Source organism: Lactuca saligna, chromosome 8 (genome assembly GCF_052625555.1).
Source record: "Lactuca saligna cultivar CGN05327 chromosome 8, ASM5262555v1, whole genome shotgun sequence".
Classification (NCBI taxonomy): domain Eukaryota; kingdom Viridiplantae; phylum Streptophyta; class Magnoliopsida; order Asterales; family Asteraceae; genus Lactuca; species Lactuca saligna.
In genome coordinates, this window is record NC_136424.1 from 25,266,755 (window position 1) to 25,294,088 (window position 27,334).

Here is a 27,334-nt window from a genome sequence, read left to right on the forward strand (position 1 = left end):
ACTACCAGGGCGAGATAGAGTTTGCAGCAGGGATGCAGTGGATTCATAGCCTATGTGATTGACACTCGAGTAGCCGCGGAGAGCCCAATTTCGGTTGACGAGGTTCCAGTAGTATGCGAGTTTTCGGATGTGTTCCCCAAAGAATTACCAGGTGTGCCTCCGGAAAGGCAAGTGGAGTTCCGTATCGATCTAGTTTTGGGAGCGGCGCCTATCGCCAAGGCGCCTTATCGCCTCGCTCCACCAGAAATGCAGGAGTTATCCTTGCAGCTTTAGGAGCTATTGGGAAAGGGGTTTATTCGACTGAGTAGCTCACCTTGGGGAGCGCCGATTCTATTTGTCAAGAAAAAGGATGGTTCACACCGGATGTTGTATCGATTACCGGGAGTTGAACAAGTTGACGGTTAAGAACCGGTATCCATTACCTAGGATCGATGATCTGTTTGATTAGTTGCAGGGGGCATCTTGGTTCTCTAAGATAGACTTGAGGTCGGGTTATCATCAGATGAGGGTTCGGGATGAAGATATTCAGAAGACTACATTCAGAACTCGTTATGGACATTACGAGTTTGTGGTGATGCCTTTTGGGCTCACCAATGCCCCGGCTGCATTCATGGATCTTATGAACAGGGTGTGCAGGTCGATGCTGGATCAGTCGGTGATCGTATTCATTGATGATATTTTGGTATATTCGAGGTCTAGGGAGCAGCATGAGGAGCATTTGAGGGAAATTCTTGGAGTATTGAGATCGAAGAGGTTGTATGCCAAATTCTCCAAGTGTGATTTCTGGTTACGAGAGGTCCAGTTCCTAGGGCACCTTGTTAACCAGAAAGGGATATTGGTCGATCCGGCCAAGATCGAGGCGGTGATGAGATGGGAAGTGCCGAGATCACCCACTGAGATCAGGAGTTTTCTGGGATTGGTCGGTTATTATCGAAGGTTTATCAGGGATTTCTCCAAGATCACAGTGCCACTTACTAAGATGACCCGGAAGGGTGTTGCATTTTCAAGGGGACCGGAGCAGCAGTCCTCATTCGAGACCCTTCGTCAGAAATTGTGCGAGGCCCCGGTGCTTGCACTCCCGGAAGGGATGGAGGATTTTGTGGTATACTGGGATGCATCGATATCGGGATTAGGGGCGGTGCTTATGCAGAGGGGACATGTTATAGCGTATGCTTCGAGGCAGCTGAAGCCTCATGAGTCGAGATATCCCACCCACGACCTGGAACTGGGGGCTGTGGTGTTTGCCCTCAAGATCTGGCGGCACTATCTTTATGGGGTTCGGTGTACCATATACACGGACCACAAGAGTCTGAAGTACTTGATGGATCAACCAAATCTGAATATGCGACAGAGGAGATGGTTGGATGTGGTGAAGGATTATGATTGCGAGATCCTGTACCACCCTGGCAAGGCGAATGTAGTGGCCGATGCGTTGAGCCGTAGGGCAGAAAGCGCCCCGATCCGAGACATTTGTATGAGGTTGACGATGATGACTCCGATTTTGGACACCATCCGAGGAGCTCAGGCTGAGGCTGCGAGACCAGAAAACCAGAAGAGGGAGCGGGTTGTCGGTCAGGTATCGGAATTCGTTACGGATGGACGGGGACCCATGACTTTTCAGGGTCAGATTTGGGTACCGTTTGTGGGCGGTACGCATACTATTTTGATGGAGGAAGCGCATCGATCGAAATTCTCGATTCATCCCGGGGCTACTAAGATGTATTTGGACCTGAAGAAAGAGTATTGGTGGCCCTGTATGAAGAGGGATGTTGCTTGGTTCGTCGAGAGGTGCCTGACTTGTCATCAGGTTAAGGCCGAGCACCAACGTTCACACGGTAAATTGCAGCCGCTGGAGATTTCCGAATGGAAGTGGGAACAGATTACCATGGATTTTATCACCAAATTGCCGAGGACTGCGAGGGGAGTCGATGCGATTTGGGTGATTGTGGATAGATTGACGAAGAGCGCTCATTTTCTAGCCATCAGTGAGAGCTCTTCTACGAAGAAGTTGGCAGAATTATATGTGAGGGAGGTGGTATCGCGACATGGGGTTCCGATGTCGATTGTTTCAGATCGGGATGTACGATTTACTTCCAGGTTTTGGAAGAAATTTCATGAGGAGTTGGGTAGGAGGCTGCATTTCAGTACCGCATACCACCCACAGACAGACGGACAGAGCGAGCGGACGATTCAGACGCTTGAGGATATGCTCCGAGCATGTGTTTTGGATTTTGGAGGGAGTTGGGACACCTATTTACCCTTAGCAGAGTTTTCGTAGAACAACAGCCATCATTCGAGCATTGGTATGCCACCCTTTGAGCTGTTATATGGGAGGAGGTGTCGCACCCCCATCTGTTGGGGAGAGGTGGGGCAGCGGGTGATGGGTAGCACGGAGATTGTACTCCAGACGACCGAGTAGATTCAGCAGGTCAGGCAGAGATTGTTGACCGTGCAGAGTCGCCAAAAGAGTTATGCGGACAGACGTCGGTCCGAGCTCGAGTTTCAGGTTGGTGACCTTGTGCTCCTAAAGGTCTCTCCTTGGAAAGGAGTGATACGATTCAGGAAGAGGGGCAAGTTGGGACCCCGGTATATTGGACCTTTCAGGGTGATTGCTAGGGTAGGCAGGGTAGCCTACTGGTTGGATCTACCTGCTGAGTTGGGGCAGATCCATAACACCTTTCATGTCTCGCAGTTGAGGAAATGTATTGCCGACGAGTCGGCAGTGGTGTCATTAGATGATATTCAGGTGGATGCAAGCCTGAACTATGTGGAGAGACCAGTGGCGATCAGGGATCGGAAGGTTAAGGTTCTGAGGAACAAGGAAGTACCCTTGGTACAAGTGCAGTGGCAACATCGGAAGGGGTCCGAGCTGACATGGGAGTCCGAGTCTGAGATGCGTGATTAGTATCCGGAGTTGTTTTCAGTATGAGACTTCGGAGACGAAGTCTGGTTCTAGTGGGGGAGAATTGTAATAGCCCGAAATCCAGGTATCCTTCTATTTAGCCCTGCGTCTTTGATATATTGCCATTTAGGGTTTGCATGTTAGGCGAGTACGCTGGGCGTACCAGGAGTACGCTGCGCGTACTGGTGCGCTTCATTTGGACGCGTTTACCCTCGGGTACGCTAGGCGTACCCAAGGTTACGCTGGGCGTAACCGGTCCTGACCTAAAAACCCTAATTCATTCGGAGGGCTATAAACGGAATGTGTGGCTGGACTTCCCAGCTACCATCCTTCATAGAGAAACCCTAAAGAGAGTGTGTATTCGTTCTTAGGCCATTTTGTGAGTATTCTAAGTTGGGTGGTGCCATTCCAAGGTAGCAAAGGAGAAGAAGAGCTCATTGGGAAGGCTAGAAGTGGTGTTCAAGTGTGGATCTGAGCTTTGCAAGGGTTGAAGCTTCATTATCAGGTAAAAAGTTCGGATCTTGACATATGGTTCATGTTATATGCTTCAAGTACAATTTTCTAGGGTTTTAGCCCCAAAGGTGGAGACTTTTTGTGCAAATGGTCTCCATAAGCTTAGATCCATCATATTTCTGGTCTATTGGAGTTGTAGACTCATAAAAATGATATCTTGGACGTGAATGTTGCACCATGCATGAGATCTAGGTCCTTGAGTTGGAATAGAATGATGTTAAGAAGTGTTGGAGCCTTTACAGCCATGCCAAGGCTTAAAGGTCTCGACTTTATGAGTATAGACGCATAAACAGAGCCGGATCTAGAAGTTGGAGTAATGGCTTAACCGATTAAGACCAGAAATGATGTATGCTAAAGTCTGGTGGTTACGCTGGGCGTAACTCCCAGTACGCGCAGCGTACTGGGTGGAGACCCCGATCCATGGGTTGGCGATGTATGCCCCGCGTACATCAAGCAGTACGCCCCGCGTACTCACAAGGTTGACTTTTGTTGACTTTTAGGGTTTTGGTCAACATGAAGACATTGGGTCAAGGGAGGTAAAATGGTCTTTTACCCTCTGAGGAATGATGATAAGGAGTAAAGTTTAGTTGTGGAAGTCTTTGATTATTAAAATGATATTTTTATGATTAGGTGAGGTAGAGTCGTCGTTGGGATTTGGAGATAGCGAGTACACGAGATCTTAGACTTTCCACGAGGTGAGTTTTCTTACTATACTGTACCCGGAAGGGTTTTATTGTGTGACCGGAAGGTCGGATATGTTATGAGTTATATGCATTGTATGTGATAAGTTTAGTCGTTTATATGTGCCATGTATGATATGCTTGATATGGGTCAGAAGGCATTATGTTATGGGCCGGAAGGCGTATATGTTATGGGCCGGAAGGCGTTGTGATGTGGACCGTAAGGTTGACGCAGGTAGGACCGGAAGGTTTACCTAGTCGGGACGGAAGTCCCCCGAGACACATGGACCGGAAGGTCAGGGCCTGGAAAGGCGTATGTGCGTAAGTTGTATTTTGGGGAACTCACTAAGCTTTTATGCTTACAGTTGTTGTGTTATGTGTTTCAGGTACTAGCGAGGACCGTGGGAAGGCGCCGGCGTGATTGTACACACTGTCGGAGAAACTGTTTTTATGATTATGGGATGTATTTTGTTATGATAACATTGTTCACGTTTGAATTTTGATATTAAACAATGGTTTTTGATGTTGCAAAAATGAAAATTTTGTTTAAAATTTACGTTGTTACATTAACGACCAAAATCAATAAATATGATCAAAATGATCACCGATCAAAAAAATTAAAATATAGATCAAAACCAAAAAAAAAAAAAAAAATACATAAAATGAAACTAGTTTTGCATTTTTGTCTATAATTACTTATGTATCATTTTAAATTGAGTAAATTACACGAATGATCCTTATGGTTTATAGTAATTTGCGTATTTGTTTTCTAACTTATTTTTTCAACTCGGAAGGTACCTACTATTTGTTTTTTTACGCACTTGATCCCTGTGTTATCTAAAAAAACTATTTTTTCACTTGATTTTTTAATTTATTTAAATAAACACACCCAACCCCAACTCCCTCACCTTACCATACATACCCCACTATTTTTCCTTATTTAAATAATAGTCTTTTTAGGTAAGACAGTGACTAAATACGTAATAAAAAGAAATTATAAGGACGAAGTGCGTAGCAAAAACAAATAATAGGACCTTCCAAATTAAAAAAATTAATTAAGAACCAAACACGTAAATCAACCCAAACCGTAGGGACCATTCGTTGGGGCCCCTACCATTAGTTGTCTATAGGGATCTGGGATTTGGTATTGAATCAATCCTTAACTTCGTTTAGTCACTTCAGAAGTCATATTCAATACCTAATTGTATTGAGTTGATTCCATCCCCTTTACTTTGTTTACATTTAGTAGCTGCTTGCTGGTGTCCATTCAGGTCAGGAACTTCTGCAATAGGCAGCTACCCTCATCAAACTAAATAACACTAGTCTCATCCCTCGCTCGAGAGGCAGGAGAGACCTTGAATCCAGGCCGTTGCATCACCCTCACCTCTGATTCGGTCAATAGAAAGACCAGCACAACTGCTAGTGCTAAGGTCTTTATCGGAGGGGTGGAGATCACGCAACCCGATCTCTTCAACAACGACATGGTGGTTATTCATGGCCTTCAAGGTTTCATCTCTCCGCTCTCTACATTTTCTTGCGACGTGGAGAGGATGACCTCGCTCTCGTTCCCGTTCCATCCAGATCATCATTCTGATCAACATATCCAGACTTCCGGCTCGGTGCAGCCCGCTATCATGCGCCTGATGCTCAAAGATGCCATGCTCCGGCTCCGTAACAATGGCTTCAATTTCTTTTACCTATTTTAAATTAAATAGCTACTTTTAAACGTTCCCCCACATTTCTTTTACCTCAATATTGTTCCCAAAAATTCTAAACCAAAACCCGAGCAATTCTGTTACTGCGTCCAACCTCCCAAGTTTTTTTTTTAATTAAATGTTTAATTACTTCCCTGACGTTTCTTCTTCCCTGGAGAATTGGTTTCTGAAAAGAATTGATTTGGTGTAATTGTTTGACATCATATTATGTAAGCAGGGGATATTAGAAACAAAGATGCTGGAGACCTGGGGTTCGTAAAAGTGATTGATTTTAAACAAATTTGGGACAAATTGATCTTTATATCTTGAACGGCATCATGAACTCAAGCGATGAGAAACAAGAAGAATGATAATTGAAAATCTCACAAAATTATGAAATTTTGATGAAAAATAAGGTTTTGAACAACTGATTTACGTGAGAAACGAGGTTGTGAAAATTTGATGAATTGCGGTTTTGTTAATGAACTACTGGGTTTATTAAAAATAAAAATTTAATATAAATTTGTAAACATTACATATTTTTTAAAGTAATACTTTTACATAAATAAAAAGGATATAATCATAAATAAAGTAAGTAATTCAATATAAACTAATAAAAAATATTAACATAATTTAAAAAATGATGTTGAAAATTTAGGTGTAAATATTAAACATTTTTTTAAAGTAAACTTTTAAAATAAATACAAACGAAATGATAATAATTAGTTAGTTGAATGTATATTAATAAAAAAAAACTATTACCATATTGACATGGTGGACATTATAAAAAAAAAAAAAAAAACTAATAAAAAAAAACTATTACCATAATTAGTTAGTTGAATGTATATTAATAAAAAAAAACTATTACCAAACGAAATGATAATAATTAGTTAGTTGAATGTATATTAAACATTTACAGTTGTTTGAATTCATATTATATTTTTATCTTTAAAACAATAATAAATTCTAAAATAAAATTATAATGCAAAAATGTTATCGAATTTTAAAAGAATTAAAATGGAGACATTATAAATTTAAATGCGTAGCTATAAAAAATATTGTTAATCACTAGATATTTTACATGGCTTGAGTTTGTAAAATGTAAATTCACTTTTTATTCATTATTTCTATATGTATTACATTTATAAAATATAAAATATATATACTATTTAATTGTCAAATAACGTATAAAAATGTTATAGATAGATAAAATACTTATATATATATATATATATATATATATATATATATATATATATATATATATATATATATATATATATAGGTAAATATAAATTTATATTGAAATAAAAAACATTTACCTAAATACACGACTTAAAAATGCTTTAATCCCTTGAGATATGTGTTAAGTTATTACCATATATAAACATTTACTAAGGAAAGAAACACTACAGTATTTATTCTCAATATTAATAGAATTAATATATCTACCATATATAAACTCTGATTAAAAAATGAATTTTAAATTTTAAAAAATTGAAAAACATAAGAAAATGATAAATGGAAAAAAGAAAATCCAAAAATCTTAGAAAATAACATATGTCAAATGTAATGAGAAAATGATATTTGGTAAAATCATTTTCATTTATTATTTATTATGATAGATGTTTGATCATTGAATCTATTTAACGTTGATAAATATTTGATTGATGGAGTTTTAATGATTTATGATCATTAAATGATGTTTTTTTGGAAAGGAAACTTCCCTAACGAGGGTTTCCGAATCAAATTTCTTGTACCGATAAATCCCCCATTGCAAACATGAGGCTATGCCTCACCGCACGCGAACCTCCATGCCCACAGGGGTTAAGTAGTCCCACAATTTGAACATTGATCAATAGGTTATCCATCATATATTACACATGTTTTACCAAGTCACCATAACCCAAGTTAGATGATGTTAAGAGTGATAAATTTGGAAATTTTGAAAGGATTTTAATTGAGATTAACATTTGGAATTGGTCGAAGAAACATTTATAATTTAATACAAATAATCAATGATTTACGAGGAAGAATTATTGATTTTGAATGGAGAATTAATGATTTTTTTAAGAGCGTTTTTTTACGAGTAATCAATGATTTAGATAAATCAATCGATAAAGACATTAATTATGAATATATAAATCATTTTTTTTAATTAATTGTGATTTTGCCAGATGTGCCTTGTCGTAGAGTTAATTTGTTTTGTAAGTTGAATTTTCACGATTGTATTTATAAAAGTTAGGTATCATTACATTTGTTGGTAGATAAATATATAAAGTCGATATAACTAACTAACTCCAATATATATCGGCAAAGGAAAATGTATTATAAACGACAAAATTCATATTTTGGAAATATACATAAAAATAAGCATGAAAACGTAAAGAAACTGAAAATTATACTAAAATGGACATAAAAATAAGTACATATTTTTTGTTTTAAGTTAACGAACGGATGTTCAAATAATCAAAAACATATTATACGTAAACTAACTCATACAAAAGAAACATCCATAAAAATAAGAACGAAAACGTAAAAAAAACATTACGTTAAAACGTAGACAACTCAAATTTATACCGATACGTACATAAAAACAAGTAAGTTTTAAAAAAATAAATTAACAAACGAAAATTCTAAATTTACGTCGAAATATTAACCTCCTCGAATTTATAAAAGTAAGCACGTAAAATGTCGTGTTTTTTTTATGTTAACGAACAAAAATATTAAAAAAAACGGATTATATATATTAGGGGATAAACAATAAACTTTTTAAAATGAAAGAATGTAAAAATGATATTTTACAAAGTTCAAAATCAAGAAGATCAAAGTGACATTTTACAAAGTTGAATAATAGAATATAACATTTCACAAAGTATTTATAGAGGGTCAAAATGAAATTTTAAAAAGTATACCGTGGAAAGTATAATTAAAGTTGATTTTAGAAATTAAAAAGTGAAAAATATCATTCTTTAAGGTTGTAACTATCCATGGAAACATTTGCACACATTGCAAATAAATATAAATATAATTAAAACAATACTGCAAAAATGTTTTCGGTTTTGGTGTAAATCCCAATTTCTTTTGTATTGGTGGTCTTTTTAATTATGTTTTTTTTGTGATGTTTGTTCTTTGTAAAATTGAAAAGATTAAAATACCATTCTGATATATTTTTTAATGTTTTTTTTATTTAATTTAAATAAAAAATAAATAAATAATTTGGGTTTCTCTCAAACACACTAGGTAGCATTACAAATACATGAACATCATTTTCGCTTTTTCTTTCCTCCTTAAATTTACGCATCTGATTTATTTATTTATTTATTTTTGGTTTTATAACTGACGCACAACACACAACACGTTCCTTTCTTTTTCTACTTTCATCCATCGGTATATCATAAACACACATGTAGATTTGTTTCTTGATCTCATACGGTCATACCCTTTTTCATGTAGATTTCTTTTGATTTCATCTCGATAGAAAATGAATTTTCAGGAGGTAGTGATAGATATTGAAGACCCCCTTCAGATTTCACATAGGTTATCATTGATTTCACTATGCGTTGTATGTATTTTTTCAATTTTGGAAATCAATTTATGTGTGGGTGTTCATCCCATTAATCATTTGCATTTGCATTGGAGACCCCAACTCTCTCTCTCTCTCTCTCTCTGTATCTCGATCTCTCTCTCTTTGAGAGAGAGAGAGAGAGAGAGATAGAGAGAGAAGAGGTTTGAGCCGACTTGTGCTTTTCCCACCACCTCCGACTGCTACTACCATTTCTCCTTTCTGCATTTTCTCTGTTTCGTGGTGGATAAAAAAACCCTAAATCGGTTTCATCAAGAAACGCAGGGAGAGATCCCGATCAAAACCTAGAAGAATCCCCAAACTATAAGGGATGAAAATGATAATGATGAATATACATATGTTAAGGTTGGATTTGTACTGTGAATTGGAACTATGGTTTTTGATTTTACCTTTCTGGTGGAGGTACTATGATCCATAATGATCTGAAAAGTGGTTAAGGTTGAAATTGTAATGGCTAAATCTGCATGAGAAAACTCAAGATCAAACGAAGTTTCTTTTGAGGGAAAAAAGGGACGCATGTTAGTTGTGTTTGTTATCGCCGAAATGCTTAACCAATAAATCAAACCCAATGCAGTCACATACATACTAAGGGTGAGAAAAAACCGAACTGTAAACCGAAAAAACCGCATAAACCGAAACCGAAATGAAAATCGACGATGCAGTTTTTAGTTTTGTAAAAACCGAAAATGTTCAGTGCGGTCTAATCTTGCAAAAACCGCAAAAAATCGAACCGCGCCGAATATATATATATATATATATATATATATATATATATATATATATATATATATATATATATATATCTTTACTATCTTATAAAAGAAATCTAACTATTTCGATAAATAGATTCAATATAATAATAATAATATTTTTTTAAGACGTTCAAACTATTATGCTGATAGTACAACTAATCATCATTAAACTAATATTAAATTTTAAATGTCCAACCTTATGAGCTTTTAGTATAATCGAGCAATGCATCATAAGTTTTTTTAACCTTTTTTATCCTATTCTATCCACCCCCGTATATCGAGACTTTGTTTCTTGATAAAATTTTAATTAATCAACCCACATTCGAATCAAATTCAAAATTCAAATACTACTCAAAATCCATTAATCTATCGATTCAAGCATCCATGATCTCCGTAACAGCTTCTTCTCCCTCAAATCGCTGCTCCTCTTCTTGTTCTCCCTATAATTTCTTATTCTACCTAAAATCATTGCTCCTCTTATTATTCTCACTGGAATGCGTCCACAATCATACATGATCTGATGCGTGAAGCCTATCGATGGTTTGACTTCCAATAAATCTCAGCCCTTAGTTTTTGTTTATGTTTTCATCCATAGGATCTGGACTTTGCATGTTCTCAAAATCTGATTGCTTGGATTTTGCGACGATTACTCCATTTATATCTAATTTTTTTTATTTTTTATTTTTTTATTTTTTTTGCCTTTTCCAATGTGTAGATCGATCATAATGTTTCAAATATGGAACATACAAATGAGAAAAGCCCAAAACATTCACCTTTATTTTGTAGAAAACATTCGAGTTACGGATTAATTTAACAAAAAATAAGGAAATGTTCAAAAATGCATCAGTTCAACTGCCAAGGCTATAAATTCCAAGCAGCAGCTTATTGGCACAATTGCTGATCAGGTACTAAATTATTTGTAATCTTACTTTTGGAATGATTTTACAAAGAAACTCCATGAGTTTTGTTTTAATTAATATAAAGTTTTGGATGCAAAATGATAACATAAGGAGGATTCAAGAATTCCACAAACAAAGTGCAGACAATGATAAGATTTTGAGATAGTTACATAGTAGATGAAAAGGTATTTGTAAATTAGCATGATTTCATGTATTTTTAGGCATTTATAACTAAATGAATCATAATATTACTATTTGTTGTAGTGTTTTCAAAGGAGTCTAGGGAACTACTTGCAAGATCTAAAGGGTGTTCCTAGAACACTTTAGAATGATGTTTTGCAAGTTAGAGAACATGGGTATTACAGAAACTTCTAAACCTTAGGGGAGATAAGGGGAAGGGATCAAGATATACAGGAAGGGGCAAGATAGGGCGAATTTAGGTCTTAAAATTGCATCTGTAAGCTTCATCTTCACAGTTGGCACTATTGACAAGTTATTTAGTTTCAGAGAATGATTATTTATTTTTTACCGGTGTTAGTTTATACTTTGTCTATAATAATCTATATTAGTTAAAAACTAAAACTATATTTTTTGTTTATAGAGTTATGGATGTTTGTTATGCATTCATATTGTGTGAATTTATGTATGTCCTAAATAACTATATTTACAGTATTTGTTTATTTAATTGTGTGACTATATTTATTTCTTTTTTTTCTCAATTAATGATATTTTTAGTTATACACTATATTGGAAACAATTGTTCTTTAGGATATACTATAGGTTTTCAAATTCATGTTATTTAAATTTGTTTCGGACCTTACTTGCGCAAAATGAAATCAATGGACATGTAACATAGTTTTTTGGATCTTAGTATTTAATGAAGTTGATTATAGAGTTATGGATGTTGGTTTTAAAGAAGATATAAGACATAAGAGTAGTATTCAAGTGTTTAGACCAAATATTAGATGCCATGTCAAAAGTTTTCCAAAATGATTTTATGACAAATATGACATCCTAAACTATTTATTTGAAACTTAACAAATAAAAAAATGATAATGCAATTTCGATTAGGAATGAGTACAGTGTAACCTGCTTTCAAATTCGTGGGGATATTAAATGACTCCGTTGCACTATTTCATAAAAATAAGCTTTCTGGTACCTAAAACATTTTTAGATTAAATCTTAACCTCTTATCAAATAATCATATTTTTCTCAATTTATTATTATTATTATTATTATTATTATTATTATTATTATTATTATATTCAAGAAGCTTAACCCTAAAATAAAATCTACCTACTCAACACAATCAACCTTTAGAGCCGACTGTGAAAGAACTAATCGTCACTTGGATATAATTCGTCAAAAGAAAACTATTTGAAGTCATTGCTCAAAGTTTTATTCGAATAAAGAAAGACGACATTACAACCAAAATGACATTTTGCATGACAAAATATTAATAAAACACTTATAGACTTCAATTAGAATTTTTACTTATAATATTAATAGAACTTCCCTGTTAGACACTATTAAACCGTTAACCTTAAAAACCCTAATCACTAAATTATAAACCTAAACTCTAAAAGAAACTACACACCCAAGGGAAATTATTCGCCGAAAATAACTATTCACAGCCCTACCTGCCCCCGCTGCATTACGCCAATAATAACTATTCATCAACAATATAAATACGCCAAAAAAAAAAAAACTCCATTGTGATGTGGCATACTAAGCAGTAAAAGATTAGACATCGGAAATAGAAATCAACAAACGAACATCTTAACCCATTAGTACTATGTCTAACTCAAACAACATAAAATTAACTATGAAACAAAACTGTCAACATCGCATTTCACACCATCGCAAAATTTTTCCCTCCATCAAAGGTCCCCCCTCTGCGTCTAAACTGTCAACATCGATGGACATATATAGTAAATCTTTTAACTAGCACAATTTCCGAATGGAACTAATTGCCGGAAGATATATTTGTCGCCGCTGCTTTGCGAGGGTACATGACTAGTATATATATATATATATATATATATATATATATATATATATATATATATATATATATATATATATATATATATATATATATAAAGTCTTGATATTTGTAACAACGAAGAACTCATGACAATTTAAATTTCTATAAATATAAATATTTATCTTATCAGAGAATGATGGTATATTTGTAAGCATACATATCGTGATATTTACAAGAAAAATAATGTTTATTATATTTTTTAACATTTTAATATTAAGAGTACTAGGGATAATAGTATCATTTTTATGAATACGTTAATTTCTATTATTGTATGTACCTATGAAACAAATATTATATTTAATTCATATTATATTCAAGCATTAGAAGCATGTTGGATGAGTGATTATGTTATTTGATTTCAAACCAAGAAGTGGTGGTATCAGTTCATTTCAAATATATCATTTGGACTTTAATTTTTCTAGCCTTATAGGAGGATCCCTCATCGCATTTGAGATAAAACCTTCACTATTCTCATATTTCATATAAGTAAGTCAAGTCTGTGGCTTTTAACTCACATTTTTGAGGAATCACACATCGCAAGGGATGAACAATTTGACGCTCCTCATCTCTACATAAAGTTTCTCAAAAACTGCTTAAGACTTCTCATCCAAGTCAAAGTAACTCGTTGAGTTACCTGAGTTTTAGTAAAAATGCAAAACAAAAACCGAATAAAAAAATTGACAAAAACCGCAAAGAAAACACGAACCGCAACAATCCGAAAAAAATCGCAAGAACCGAACCGCATAAATACCGATCGGAGCGGTTTTCTAAACTTCAAGAAACCGAAATTGCGGTTTTCGGTTCGGTTTTGGCCAAAATCGCACCGAACCGCATTATGCTCACCGTAATACATACATACAATCGATTCGTGCAGTAGGCGTGGAATAGGAGAAATCGGATTTGGGTTTTTTTGGATGGATGGTTGGATAGAGAGAGCGCGCTCAAATTAATTACTTATTTTTTTTCTTTAATTAAATAGAAAAAGCAATATATATATATATATATATATATATATATATATATATATATATATATATATATATATATATATATATATATATATGACATTTCTGAACCCAAAATCAATAAATATGATCAAAATATCACTGATCAAAAAAATTAAAATATAGATCAAAACCAAAAAAACAAAAAAAATACATCCAATGAAACTAGTTTTGCATTTTTGTCTAGACAAAATTGCAAATTTGGTCCCTGTGGTATGCCCAAACTAGCATGTTTGGTCCAAAATGGGTTTGGTTTGCAAAGATGGTCCAATAGTTTCTATTTGTTGCGAGTTTAGTCCAATGGCTTAACAGCCGTTACCAAGCTCCCGTTAATTTACCCATGCCCCTCTCACTTAAGGGTATTTTAGTCCATTAATCCCTGCAACCGTTCCCGCTAAAGCTCAATAAAAGCAGTTCGTCTCCTCCTCAATAAAGTAGACCGTCGTTCTTTACCAAGATCAATAAAAGCCCTAGACACAAAATCAGTTCTGTTAGTTAAGCTGCGATTTGTAGAGATTATCGGTGGATGAACATAACAATGTGGAATGTAAGGTTGTTAAACACACCCTTCAACCCCAAGGTTGTTTATGGTACGTAATTTGGCCTTTTTCATCTTTTGATTTCTTGATTTTTTTTAAGTAAGTCCAACTGAGGTGTTTTTTTTTCTTGTTTTGAAGATGGACACCCAACATTGTTTACTATTAAGTTGTACCATGGAGGTGAGTTCACCAAGTACCCTGATGTTCGTTACATTGATGGAACTGTAAACTATGTTGACATGGTAGACATAGATGAGTTTTCAGTTCATGAGCTCGATGCAATCATGAAGGGTTTTAGATATGGGGTTCCTCCTGTTATATACTACCATTTTCTTGTACCTGGTGGAGACTTCCACTTTGGTCTTCGCCCTTTAGGAAATGATCAAGATGTTGCAAACTTTTCTCAATATGTCAGTGAGCACAAAGTGATGAAGGTATACACAGAGCATGGTGAAACAAGACTACTCACCTATTTCTTGAATCCTAAGCCTGTTACCAAGGTTACCCTTGTACAGTTAGATGAACCACATGAGGATGTGCAACACATTGATGAAGCTCCTGATGACCAATCAAAGGAAACACCTGTGATGACTACACCTACTGATAATTTAGTTGATGTGGTGCCCACTCAAGCAAACCAACCTGAAATCCAAGTTAATGAAATAGTTCAAGTCGTATCCTTATCACTTGGATATAATAGGAATCCTAGACAACATGAGAGTGATGAAGAAGCAGATGAGTTAGATGTCATTGACAATGATGCTTTTGATTCCATGGATGAGGATTCTGACCAGGACAGGAAGAGAAGAGCAGTTTTGAAACAACTAAGTAAGGAAAAAAGTTGTTCTTTAGGTGAGGTTCATAAGTGTAATTTTAAAATAGGTCAAAAGTATAACAGTAAGCAGGAGTTGAAAGAGAAAATCAAAATGCATGCATTGGAAACAAAAAAGAATATTGCATTTAAAAAAAATGACAAATCCAGATTGAGGGCCATATGTAATGGAGTTGTGGCATTTACTAATGATGGAGTTGGTGGACCTACCCAAGCTGAAAAAAGTAAAGGGAAAATTAAAGGGAAAAGTAAAGGGAAAAGTAAAGAAAAGGACAAACAAGGTGGTACAAGTCAGGAAAAAGCAGATTCTTCTTGTCCTTGGATGTTACATGCCTCGAGGTCTACAGATGCAAGCAGCTGGTACATTAAAACATATGAAGACAAACACACTTGTATGAATACAAGGAAGGTGAGAGCTGCAACAGCGAATTTTATGTCCAAACAAATCATGGATCAAGTAGAATCCAACCCTACTATCCCAGTTAAAGCTCTCCAAGAACAATTACAGAAGAAGTATGGAGTGGGCTTCTCAATCCATAAAGTTTTTAGAGCTAAAGCAGATGCAAAAAAGATTGTAGTGGGTGATTACAAAAAACACTATGAAGTTCTGAGAGACTATATCCTTGAGTTGCAGTCAACCAATCCTGATACCACAGTCAAATTAGAACTTGGAGATGTTTCAGAATCTAATTTGGTGAATTGCACTTCAAGATGTTTCAAAAGAATTTATGTTTGTTTAGGGGGGATGAAGAAGGGATTCAAAGCTTGTTTAAGAGATTTCTTGGGGCTAGATGGGGCTCATATGAAAGGCCCTTATCCAGGCCAGATCTTAACTGCAATTGGATTAGATTCCAACAATGGCATATACCCACTTGCATATGCCATTGTAGAGATTGAAAACTGCGAATCTTGGAAGTGGTTCCTTGAATGTCTTGGTGATGACTTGGATCTACATGCTATGTCTAATTTCACTTTTGTTAGTGACAGACAAAAGGTAATGGTTGTTTATTTATTTTTTTTAATGTTTATTTTGTTAATCATGTGTAATTTGTTGCCAGGGTTTGCTACAAGCAGTTAGTCAATTGTTCCCATGTGCTGAGCATAGGTTCTGTCTCAGACATATACATGAGAACATGAAGAAACAATGGATAACTAAGGAATATAAAGATCACCTTTGGGATTGTGCCACAGCTACAACAGTGCCAGAGTTTAACCATTTCATGCACCAATTCAGTTTATTTGACAAATCAGCATATGAATGGTTGGAGTCAATACCACCACAACATTGGGCAAAAAGCCATTTCACAGGTAAGCTATTATGACCCTTTTACCCTTTTACCATTTTACCATTCACATAACATTATGACACTTTTACCCTTTTACCATTTTACCCTTCACATAACATTATGACCATTTTACCCTTCACATAACATTATGACACTTTTACCCTTTTACCATTTTACCCTTCACATAACATTATGACACTTTTACCCTTTTACCATTTTACCCTTCACATAACATTATGACACTTTTACCCTTTTACCATTTTACCCTTCACATAACATTATGACACTTTTACCCTTTTACCATTTTACCCTTCACATAACATTATGACACTTTTACCCTTTTACCATTTTACCCTTCACATAACATTATGACACTTTTACCCTTTTCTATACAGGGAGAGCAACCACAGACATGCTGTTAAACAACCTTTGTGAGGTGTTTAATGGAAAGCTAGTTGATGGGAGAGACAAACCAATTATTAGCTGTTTGGAGTTTATTATGGAATATATGATGAAGAGGATATGCAATGTCCTCAGGGTGCAGCAAAAGTGTTTAGGCCCACTCACCCCAACAGCAACAAAGATCATGGAGAAGAATGAAGCAGCTGCTACTCAGTACATTGCAGAATGGTGTGGTGATGAAAAATACCAAGTCAAAGGCCCATGGAATGATCAACATGTTGTTGATATGCATGAAAGGGTATGCAGCTGCAGGAAATGGGAATTAACAGGTATCCCTTGCAGACATGTGATTTATGTGTTGTATAACAAAGCAGATCATGGTGAGTGTGTACAAGAGCTCCATACTTATGTCCACAAGGTGCACTGGCTACAAACTTGGAAAACTGCATATGGGTACAAGGTGGAACCAATTAAAGGTCGGGCAATGTGGCCTAGAAGTGAGTGTCCAATGCAGATCACACCTCCCCCACACCGTAATCAACCTGGGAGACCCAAGAGGAAGAGAAGGCAATCCATGGAGGAGAAAAGTCAAAGCAAGAGTCAAAGTCAGAGTCAAAGGTCAGATGTTGGTCCCAGTGAGATTCATGGTCATGGTCCACATGGTGGTGGGAAACTAACAAGAAAGTTTGTTAGTGTGACTTGTAGTAAGTGTGGAAACAAAGGGCACAACTCCAGGACATGCAAAGGTCAGGGAGGGACTTGATGGTCTATGTTGGTTTTATCTTTTGGTTTGACTGTATTGAACAACTTTGGTTTGATTCCTAGATGCAGGATGTCGTTTGTTGCAATAACTTTGTTTTCAATTAACTTATGACATGTATTTTGAAGATGGTAATAGGTATTATGTCTTTAGTATGCTTTTGTGTTAAATACATATGGATGCATTATATGTTATCTTTAGAAGGTTATGTATGAACAATAGAACAAATCCATAATTGGTCAATAGATACCAAATTTTCATTAACCATTACTTTGCATTACAATGTTCCACATTAGCAAAAAAAACTTAAACCAGATACATATACCCCTATCCTATTACAAAAGATAACCACAATCAACCTGTGGACTTACAACAAGAACACCAACACAACAACAAAAAAAATCCAACTATAGACTAGGTAATACTTCAACATAGTTGCTTGTTCTTTGATCTTCTCCATTGCTTTTTCATGCTTGCTTGCTTGTTCTTTTGTATCATCCATTGCTTTTCGTAGCTTATTGATTGTCCTAAGCAGCCCTGGTATTATAACTTTGGAACGAGCACACATGGGTTCATCATACCACCCAATAAACCCACATGATGAATTCTTGAAAAAAAGAAGAAAGAAACATTAGATCATCAGGGAGTAGTATTCAAAATAAAGTTTAACACACTTGCTGGGTCAGGACATCCCCAAAATCGGCGCCCTGGGTTGTTATCTGTCCACGATGTCCGAACTATCGCCCACTTTCTGCAGACGCACATCACCATTGTCGATGGAGAAGATGAAATCACAGGGGGGTGATCGATGGAGAAGATGAAATCAGAGAGGGAGTGACAGTTAGGGCTTGTTGCTGGAGACGAGAATAGATACGTTGTAGTCTCTTTATGGACTAAATAATAATAAAATAATAAAGGGGCTAGATGAATGGACTAAAATACCCTTAAGTGAGAGGGGCATGGGTAAATTAACGGGAGCTTGGTAACGGCTGTTAAGCCATTGGACTAAACTCGCAACAAATAGAAACTATTGGACCATCTTTGCAAGCCAAACCCATTTTGGACCAAACATGCTAGTTTTGACATACCACAGGGACCAAATTTGCAATTTGTCCTTTTGTCTATGATTACTTATGTATCATTTTAAATTGAGTAAATTACGCGAATGATCCCTATGGTTTAAAGTAATTTGCGTGTTTGTTTCATAACTTATTTTTTCAAATCGGAAGGTTCCTACTATTTGTTTTTTTACGCACTTGATTCCTGTGTTATCTAAAAAAACTATTTTTTCACTTGACTTTTTAATTTATTTAAATAAACACACCTCAACCCCAACCCCCTCACCTTATCATACATACCCCACTATTTTTCCTTATTTAAATAATAATCTTTTTAGGTAAGACAGGGACCAACTCTGTTTTGTTTTTTTTTTTTTTTTTTTAATTTAAATGTTTAATTACTTCTCCTGAGATGCTTCCCTGACGTTTCTTCTTCCCTGGAGAATTGGTTTTTGAAAAGAATTGATTTGGTGTAATTGTTTGACATCATATTATGTAAGCAGGAGATATTAGAAACAAAGATGCTGGAGACCTGGGGTTCGTAAAAGTGATTGGTTTTAAACAAATCTGGTACAAATTGATCTTCATATCTTGAACGGCATCATGAACTCAAGGATGAGAAACAAGAATCGGGAGAAATTGAAAGAGAAAAAAAAATTGTTAGAGTTATGAAGGGACAAAATTCTGATCATAGGATACAAAAAGGAAGAAGACAACAAGAGTGGTTTATAATCATGTTTCCATCTAAAATAGTTCCGGCTTGTCTTGTGTTTATGTTAGGTGATTTTTGGTGAATATACTTACATTTATGTCGATTAATAGATTTATGGTGGTAAAATTGAATTTGATGGAGAGAAGGTTAAATATGTCATCTACTTGAATTCAGAAAGGTATTTCAGTTTTTTTTTTTAATTAAAAAAAGAGAAATTAAATATCCTCCTACCTTTTATTCATATTTTTCTTCCTATCCATTTAAGATGATGACAAGTGTACAAATTTAAAATTTCAATCAAATTTAAATTAAATTTAATGACACTTATCACATCTAAAATAAGTAGAAGAATAGTAGGAAAAAAAAAAGTAAAAAGCTATTTAATTTCTCTTAAAAAAAAATCATTTTTATACAATATTTTTTAGTTACAAACATCATTTATCAATTCACTAATTAATCCATAGAGGACTAATAATAATAATAGTAATAATGGACCTAAGGTTTATAGAAATAAACATGTCGCCCCAATATGCAAAACCGATCTTATATTCTTCTGGTAGGTAATTGCCTAAAAAATGTAAGGAATAAAAGCCTTAACATTCTTAGGGAACTTGTCTCCGAACTTTGATACATACCATTCCCGAGTGGCATAACTCCTCCCTGTCAAGTATACAATTGTGCCCAAAGTGAAAGCAAACGCATACAACGTTTGTGAAATGCACGAAATCCCTACATATCCAAGAATTTCGAATAGATAGTGTGGGCATATGACCAAATCAAACAAACCTCCTTGTGGGATTTTGTACTCTTTTTCCCCATTCTTCCTCAGATTAGCTAGAAGATAATGGTGGTAGAAGTTTCCAATTATTCCGACTACAAAAAACCCAATTCCAACGTATTTTAGATCTACCAAAGGCTCGGGAAAGTCTTTGGATAGATATTGAGTATAAATCATTGTCGCTGTGGAAAAGGTATAACTCAATGAGATGATTATTGCCGATTCTAATAACATGGAACCACTATACTTGTGAAGAAAAAGTACCTACATCAGAAATACAGTCAAAACCAAGGATGTTTAGTCCATTAAAGTTTCAACTAAATCTAGATCCAAACAAATAATATTTCTGTAAAATGATTATTCATCGTCACAAACAAAAACGCATCATGTGATTTGAAATGTTGACATGTTAGATGTCTATCAGTGTCCACAATGAGCTCAATCCACATTGAAACTAAAACTCTAGCATTGTTGAGGCCCAAACCAATGATTGTATCCTCAAAGATACCACCATCTAATTAAGTATTGTTAAACAAATTATAACACAACATATTTTAGTAGTCGAGTATTGGATGTACCTCAAGTACCCTTTTGAGGAAATGAGCGGTGAGAGCCGAAGCAAGCAACATGAATCTAAGATCTTGATCGTGAAACACCAGTAAAGAAGCCAAGCCCACGAGAAACGCGGGTGTATACGAAAAAAGCATACCGTTTCTACTTGATAACTTTGTATTATCCTCTTTCTTTACAACGCCTACGTTCAAGAATTTGGAATATTGCATATGCTTGCCTTTGATCTCCATGTACCCTGAACTCGATAACGACGTAAGGCCGATGACCGACATGGTGGAGACAAACAACGAGGGTGGTGGTGGAAACAAGAAGTTTAGCATAACGGAAGGAATTGCCATTTTGATTCTGTCTGTTTTTTTTTTTTTTTTTGAGCTTAATATGGTGTATTATAGGTCGATGTGTAATGGGGTCATTCATACAAGTAAATTGATATCAGTTGTACTAGGAGTTGGTGTCGTTTGCAACATGGATAAATGTGTGGTTGTGATTGTAAATCAACATTGAAAGGGATAAAGGGTTTGGAAAGTAAAAAAGAAAAATCCAGAAAAATTGGTTTATTGTTTTACAATATTATTTTCAGCTATTACAAATAATTATTAAAAACCATAATTTTAATATATGGTACAAAATTTGTACTTTAGGACGTGTTTGATATGATGTTTTTAAAATCTTAGTTTTTAAGAAAAAAGCTTGGAAGAAATGAAAAAAATTCATTTGCTTTTAGTTTTTATTTTAAACAGCAAAAAAAAAAACTTTTAATTTAAAAGCTAATTCAAATATTTTTTGAAATCTTTAGTTTTTAGTTTTTATATAGTTTCACAATTAAAAGTTAACAACTATTTTTTTCGAATACTTATTATACACAAATAAAAGTGACACCTTTCAACTTTAAACAACCATTTTTTTTTCTACCAAACTACCGACTATTAGCTAGTTTGCCAAACACGTCCCTGATTTATTTATTTAAGATTTAAAAATTAAAATAAGGTTTTCCTGCCTGCATGGAGCTGTTACTACTCACATGGGAAAGTAAAATAACTTAGAGCTACTATCAAACTTAAAGATGACAGCGATCTCTTTCCTTAATTCCTTTTTAACATTTTTATGTTTTACAAAACTATCTTTTTTTAATATGACTTTTTGACTACCTTTAAGTGACCACGTAATACATATACAATGAGAATCCCCTCTAGAAAATATATATTATGAGCGTGATTCTGTTCGTAGGATCGTATCCTAAGTAAATCTGTTCGGATCTTATTTAAATTGCTTTTTGATAAAATCATGGTAGAATCGTAGGATCGGATCGTAAAATCGTTACTATTTTTTAAAAGAAAAAATCTAATATTTTATATCGAACTAATTATGTAAAAATTACCAATTTTGAATTAATTATCATTAAATGATGTATTAGATATGTGTTTTTTTGTTTTAAACTATTTATTGTTAACTGTAATGAACTTACTTTCTTTTTCTTCCCTCCTCTCTTTTCATGCCCTTTTTAGTCATTTTACAATTATAAAGTTTTTTGCCACCACAAAACTAATCCAAACATTTTTTAAAATATAACTATTTGCGGTGATCAAAGTCAAAAGTGTAAAAAAAAGAAACAACACACAAAGTAATAGCCTTCCACTGTCTTCAAATCCTTCAACCAGAAAAGTGAATGGAGGCTCATTAAATTAGTCACATTTGTATGGTTTACCCTCTTTTACACACCTGTTTAACTATACTCAATTTTTTTTAAAGAAAATCTCAAGAGCTTTCTTACATGAATCATCTAATTCTAGCCTATGTGTAGTCAACAATTCAACCATCAAAGTCGATGTATACGCATTTGCTGCAAAACCACAATCACGCATTCTTTCAAGCATTGAAATCGCCTTCACCATTTCTTTGTGCATTATAAATCCCTGAACTATTATATTATAAGTAAAACCATCTGGAAAACAACCACTATCAATCATCTTTAAAAGTAACTCATCTGCTTCATCAAGTTTACCCCTTTTACAAAACCCATTCATCATAATATTATATGTCCTAACATTAGGTTTCAACCCTCTAGCAGAAAGTTCTGAAAACAATTTATTTGCTGCATCAAGTTTCCCATCTTTACACAAACCATCTATTAGGCAATTACAAGTGACAATATTAGGAATCAACCCAACATCATCAATCTTTGCAAACATCTCTAATGCCTCTTTTACTCTCTTATGTTTACAAAAAGAATCCACCAATGTGCTATAAGTAACAATATTCGCTTTCAAACCACAAGTTTTCATCTCATCAAAAAGTATCATTGCATCCTTGAGTCTCCCATCATGACACAAACCACTGATAAGAGTACTATACGTTACAACATTAGGATGAATCCCATTTCTTGACATTTCCTTAAAGAGACTCAATGCTTCATCAAGTCTTTTACTTTTACAGTACCCATTAATTAAAGTGTTATAACTTATAACACAAGGTGCACAATTATGTATCATCATGTGATCTACTAAATTTCTTGCATCATCTACCCTGTCAACCAAACAATACCCATCCATTAATGAATTGTAAGTTACAGTATCAGGTGATTCACCTTCTTTAATAATGGATGCAAACAGATTGTGTGCTTCTGTTGCTTTCCCTTCTTTACATAGTGCATCAACTAAGATGTTAAATGTTTGTACATCGCGTTGGATATTTTGAGCAAACATCTCCTCTAAAAGTCTTTTGGCTTTGTCCCATAATTCAGAGTTACACACGCCTTGAATCAAACAATTATAAGTTATGACATTGGGTGTTATTCCTCTTTCAATCATCTTATAGAAGAGTTTTAATGCATCGGTTACCTGTTCATCCTTGCAAAGACTATCTATGATTGTACTGTATGCAACAATGTCAGGCTTACAAACCCTAGATCTTTCCATCTTCTTGAGCAAGATGATGGCAGAAGAAGTGTTTCCCAGTTTACAAAGCCCATTAATTAACGTGTTATAAGTAACCACATTAGGTTCAAACCCATTCTTTACGATTTGGTCAAAAAAGCTGACTGCTTGATAGAGTTTACCATTATTGCATAGACCCCGGATCAATGTATTGAAAATTGGGCAGTTTGGTTCGTAACCCAGCTTCATAACATTCCCTAAAACTGAAAACCCGAAACGCACTCGATTTGAATGGCAAAAACAGTTTATTGCGATGTGGAACGTATATATATCAGGCTTCACCAAAGGGTTGAGACCTAACAGGCCTAATCGATGTATCATAGACATAGCAGTAGAATATCGCTTGAATTTGACGACAGTGGATATTAATTTGGTAAAGTTTTCAATTGAGGGAAGAGGTCGTCTTTGAAGCATTTTATCAAACATCGGCAGTGCATCACCTAGAGCTAGGTCGCCTGAATGGGAATTATACTTTTTTGAACATCCTTCAAGATTTCTGGGAGATTCAGGACGACTCGAGTAAAATGCACAGCGGAAATGAAGACACTTGCTCAATTTGGAAGGGGCAATAGCAATCGTCTTCATCATCACCAATAGAGCAGGTAGTGACCGTGTTCTGTTTTGCCCACTCGGGAATGGGTTTAATTTTTGCAACCACTTCCGCCCATATGCATTTCCGATCGATGTGCTTGAGAAAGAAAAAAAAAAAAAAAAAAAAAAAAAAAAAAAAAAAAAAAAAGTCAAAATTTTGGATTTAACTAAAAAAAATTAAAAAAAAAGATAAATAAATATAAAAGTAAATTACACCATGCTCCTTGTAGTTTGTAGTTTAGGATAATTTGTAAGTTGGTTCTAACCTTTTTTTTTTTATTTATTTTTTTTTATTTTTAAATTTGGATTCTGTTTGATTTTATTTAGCACTTAGCCTCTAACATATTTGAATTTACTGTTATACCCTCTTTTTCTTTTTTAACCTTTCTAATTTCTGGTTTTAAAGTTTCAATAAAACACATAATTAAGTGAAAAAAATATTTAATTTTAGTCCTACCCGTTATCCATTTCTGATATTTTTTTCTCTGCTTTAATAATTATAGGTGCACCAAATATGTCACCATTGACGACTTTCGCCACTTAAAAACTTCATCGTTGCCCCATCAATGCTTGTTGGATATCAGACCATCATCGGAAATCTCTTTTCATCCCGTCCAAATTTGAAGACGGAAACCATGAAGACTCTCTCCAATCCCACCAAATCACCTCGTATAAACCCCGTGAAACTTATGACTGGTTGCATTGTCCCCCACTACATGATCTTGTCATCGCTTAATATCACCATCGACGACCCTTCTGATGAAGCACACTTGTTCGAAATCTCCTTTCATCACCACCGCCACCATTGTTAACTGTTTTATAAATCCCATGAATTGGGACCCTTCCTATGATACTCACATCATGTCCGAAAATCGTTTCAAAGACCTCATGAATCATTTAATTTTTATTTTCGTTTCATACGTCAGTATTTCTATATTGGATTTTGATTTTCATCTAGATGATATTGTTGTTCTTCGTTTGCATGTAGCTTTTCAGATCTAGAATCAATTTCATAGAAACTCTTAGGAAAACACCAAAAACGGAAATGATGATGTTGTTCTAGGTCCTTTAATTTTAGACCTCCATTTATTTTCCAAAAAATAAAGTAAAAAAATTAGGTAGATAGTATTTCATCTTCAATCTTATTCTACTTTTTATTTTATTTTTTATCCCAAAAAAAAAATATATTTTAGAATATCTCATTTTTGTAATTTAAATAGATTGTCAAACACATACTTTAATTAATTAGCTTTTAACAAATCCATATTGCATCTTTTTTTCATTACAATAATATATGTTTTCGTATTTGTAAAATATATTTCAATTATATGTTTTTATAGAAAAAAAATGTTATCATCTTTTAAGTTTTTTAATATGTATTTATGTTTTTTTTTTATGAATTTGATACATAAATATTAAACTTTTCATTTATGATTAATTAATATAACTTAATATATATAACAAGACATTACAAATATTAAATATTACATTTTAAATTATAACTATCAGATAAAAATAAGACAACTTCATAAATGGTCCCTATGGTATTTGAAAATCTGAACTTTAGTTCATAAGTTTAAAAAACTTCGTAGATGGTCAATGTGGTTTCAAAACTTTTGATATTTGGTCTTTATGCCTCACTCCGTCAGCTTCCTACCATTAAGTGAATGACATTTTCGTCATTTCATTACCCTAGGGACTATTTATGATGTTTTCTATTAGTTATTATAAAACAAAAAACAAATTTCTAAATATTATTAAAAGAGAACTTTAAATTCTAAATTGAAGAAAAAAGGGCCCTTGATTGCATTTCACTTTTAGCTCTCCACCTCAGAATCGTTTTGATGACATCATCTTACACCAAAATACGCATACTCATTGCATTGTAGCGTTGTTCTTGCGTTTCATTCCTTCCTAGGTTTTCCTCTCCACATAGTTAGCAGCGAAGAGCTTATATCAACATGAAGTCATTTTCTTCTACTTTTTCCCTTTCTATCTCCAATCCATTAATGGATGTAGCTGTGTTCGAAAAGGTGCAGACATTAACGCTCCTCAATGGATTGATTTCACCAATCATGATCCTCATGTTTATGATGAAGCTTTGGGCATTCACAAACGTCGTTGAATTATAGGGTTTTCTATCCACCATTTTCCTGCACCATTTCTTCCATCGATTTCTAGAACACCTTTTCTCTTTGTCCATCCACAATCATATTTTAGTTAATTTTCGAATCCGTTATGGGCCTACAAATACACACTGCTTTTCTGCTTTGTTCTCTATCTCGACAACGATCGGTCTTTGAAGGAGGCATCACCTTTAATCGGGATCGGAATCGGCTTTGTTTCCGGAATTTGATCACCAATTTCTTATATTATCAGGCTTAATGTGTTTTCTTGTGCGTGTTTGTAGTTTTGTGTGATTGGGAAGGAGTGAGATGACCTAATTCCTTTTCTATTTAATCAGGTTCCTTGCGTGTTCCTTTTCATTTGCTCCTAGCAACCACCAATTATTACAAATGATGGTCCAACTAATCATATGGTTACATCAAAATAGCCAGAGAAAACCCATATGGATGTCCTCTCTGATGCTAAACCAACCTGCTATAAGGTAATTATTAGTCACACATCATCTGATTATGTTTAATATCTAAAATATTTGTGAAACTTTCTTTCATACAGAAAGAATCGAAGATAAAAGCCACATTACTGAAAAAAATCATCGTCCTCTTCAACATTCATGTATTATAGAGGTTCTCTGAAGGTATTTTCTTAATCCTAAGTTGAATTCATTAG

The 27,334-nt window shown here is 34.6% G+C and overlaps 2 protein-coding genes across 2 annotated transcripts; both read right to left on the reverse strand.

Moving 5' to 3' along the window:
* Positions 1-20,035: 20,035 nt before the first annotated feature.
* LOC145012994 (uncharacterized) lies at positions 20,036-21,418 on the reverse strand. Its single transcript, XM_078971800.1, has 2 exons — positions 21,023-21,418; positions 20,036-20,708 (listed from the first exon to the last, which is right to left on the reverse strand). The coding sequence occupies exons 1-2, from the start codon at positions 21,353-21,355 to the stop codon at positions 20,235-20,237; spliced, it is 807 nt and encodes a 268-aa protein (XP_078827926.1). The 5' UTR covers positions 21,356-21,418; the 3' UTR covers positions 20,036-20,234.
* A 1,248-nt stretch (positions 21,419-22,666) lies between these two features.
* Positions 22,667-24,606, reverse strand: LOC145011448 (uncharacterized). The gene has a single exon (XM_078970172.1). It carries the CDS (start codon positions 24,536-24,538, stop codon positions 22,751-22,753), a length of 1,788 nt encoding a protein of 595 aa, XP_078826298.1. The 5' UTR covers positions 24,539-24,606; the 3' UTR covers positions 22,667-22,750.
* Positions 24,607-27,334: the final 2,728 nt, after the last annotated feature.

Coding starts and splice junctions, on each gene's coding strand:
- LOC145011448 (XM_078970172.1), bottom strand. CDS start 24,538: ATGATGAAGACGATTGCTATTGCCCCTTCCAAATTGAGCAAGTGTCTT.
- LOC145012994 (XM_078971800.1), bottom strand. CDS start 21,355: ATGGCAATTCCTTCCGTTATGCTAAACTTCTTGTTTCCACCACCACCC. Junction 20,709..21,022: donor TCCTCAAAAGGGTACTTGAG/GTACATCCAATA, acceptor TTTCTGATGTAG/GTACTTTTTCTTCACAAGTA.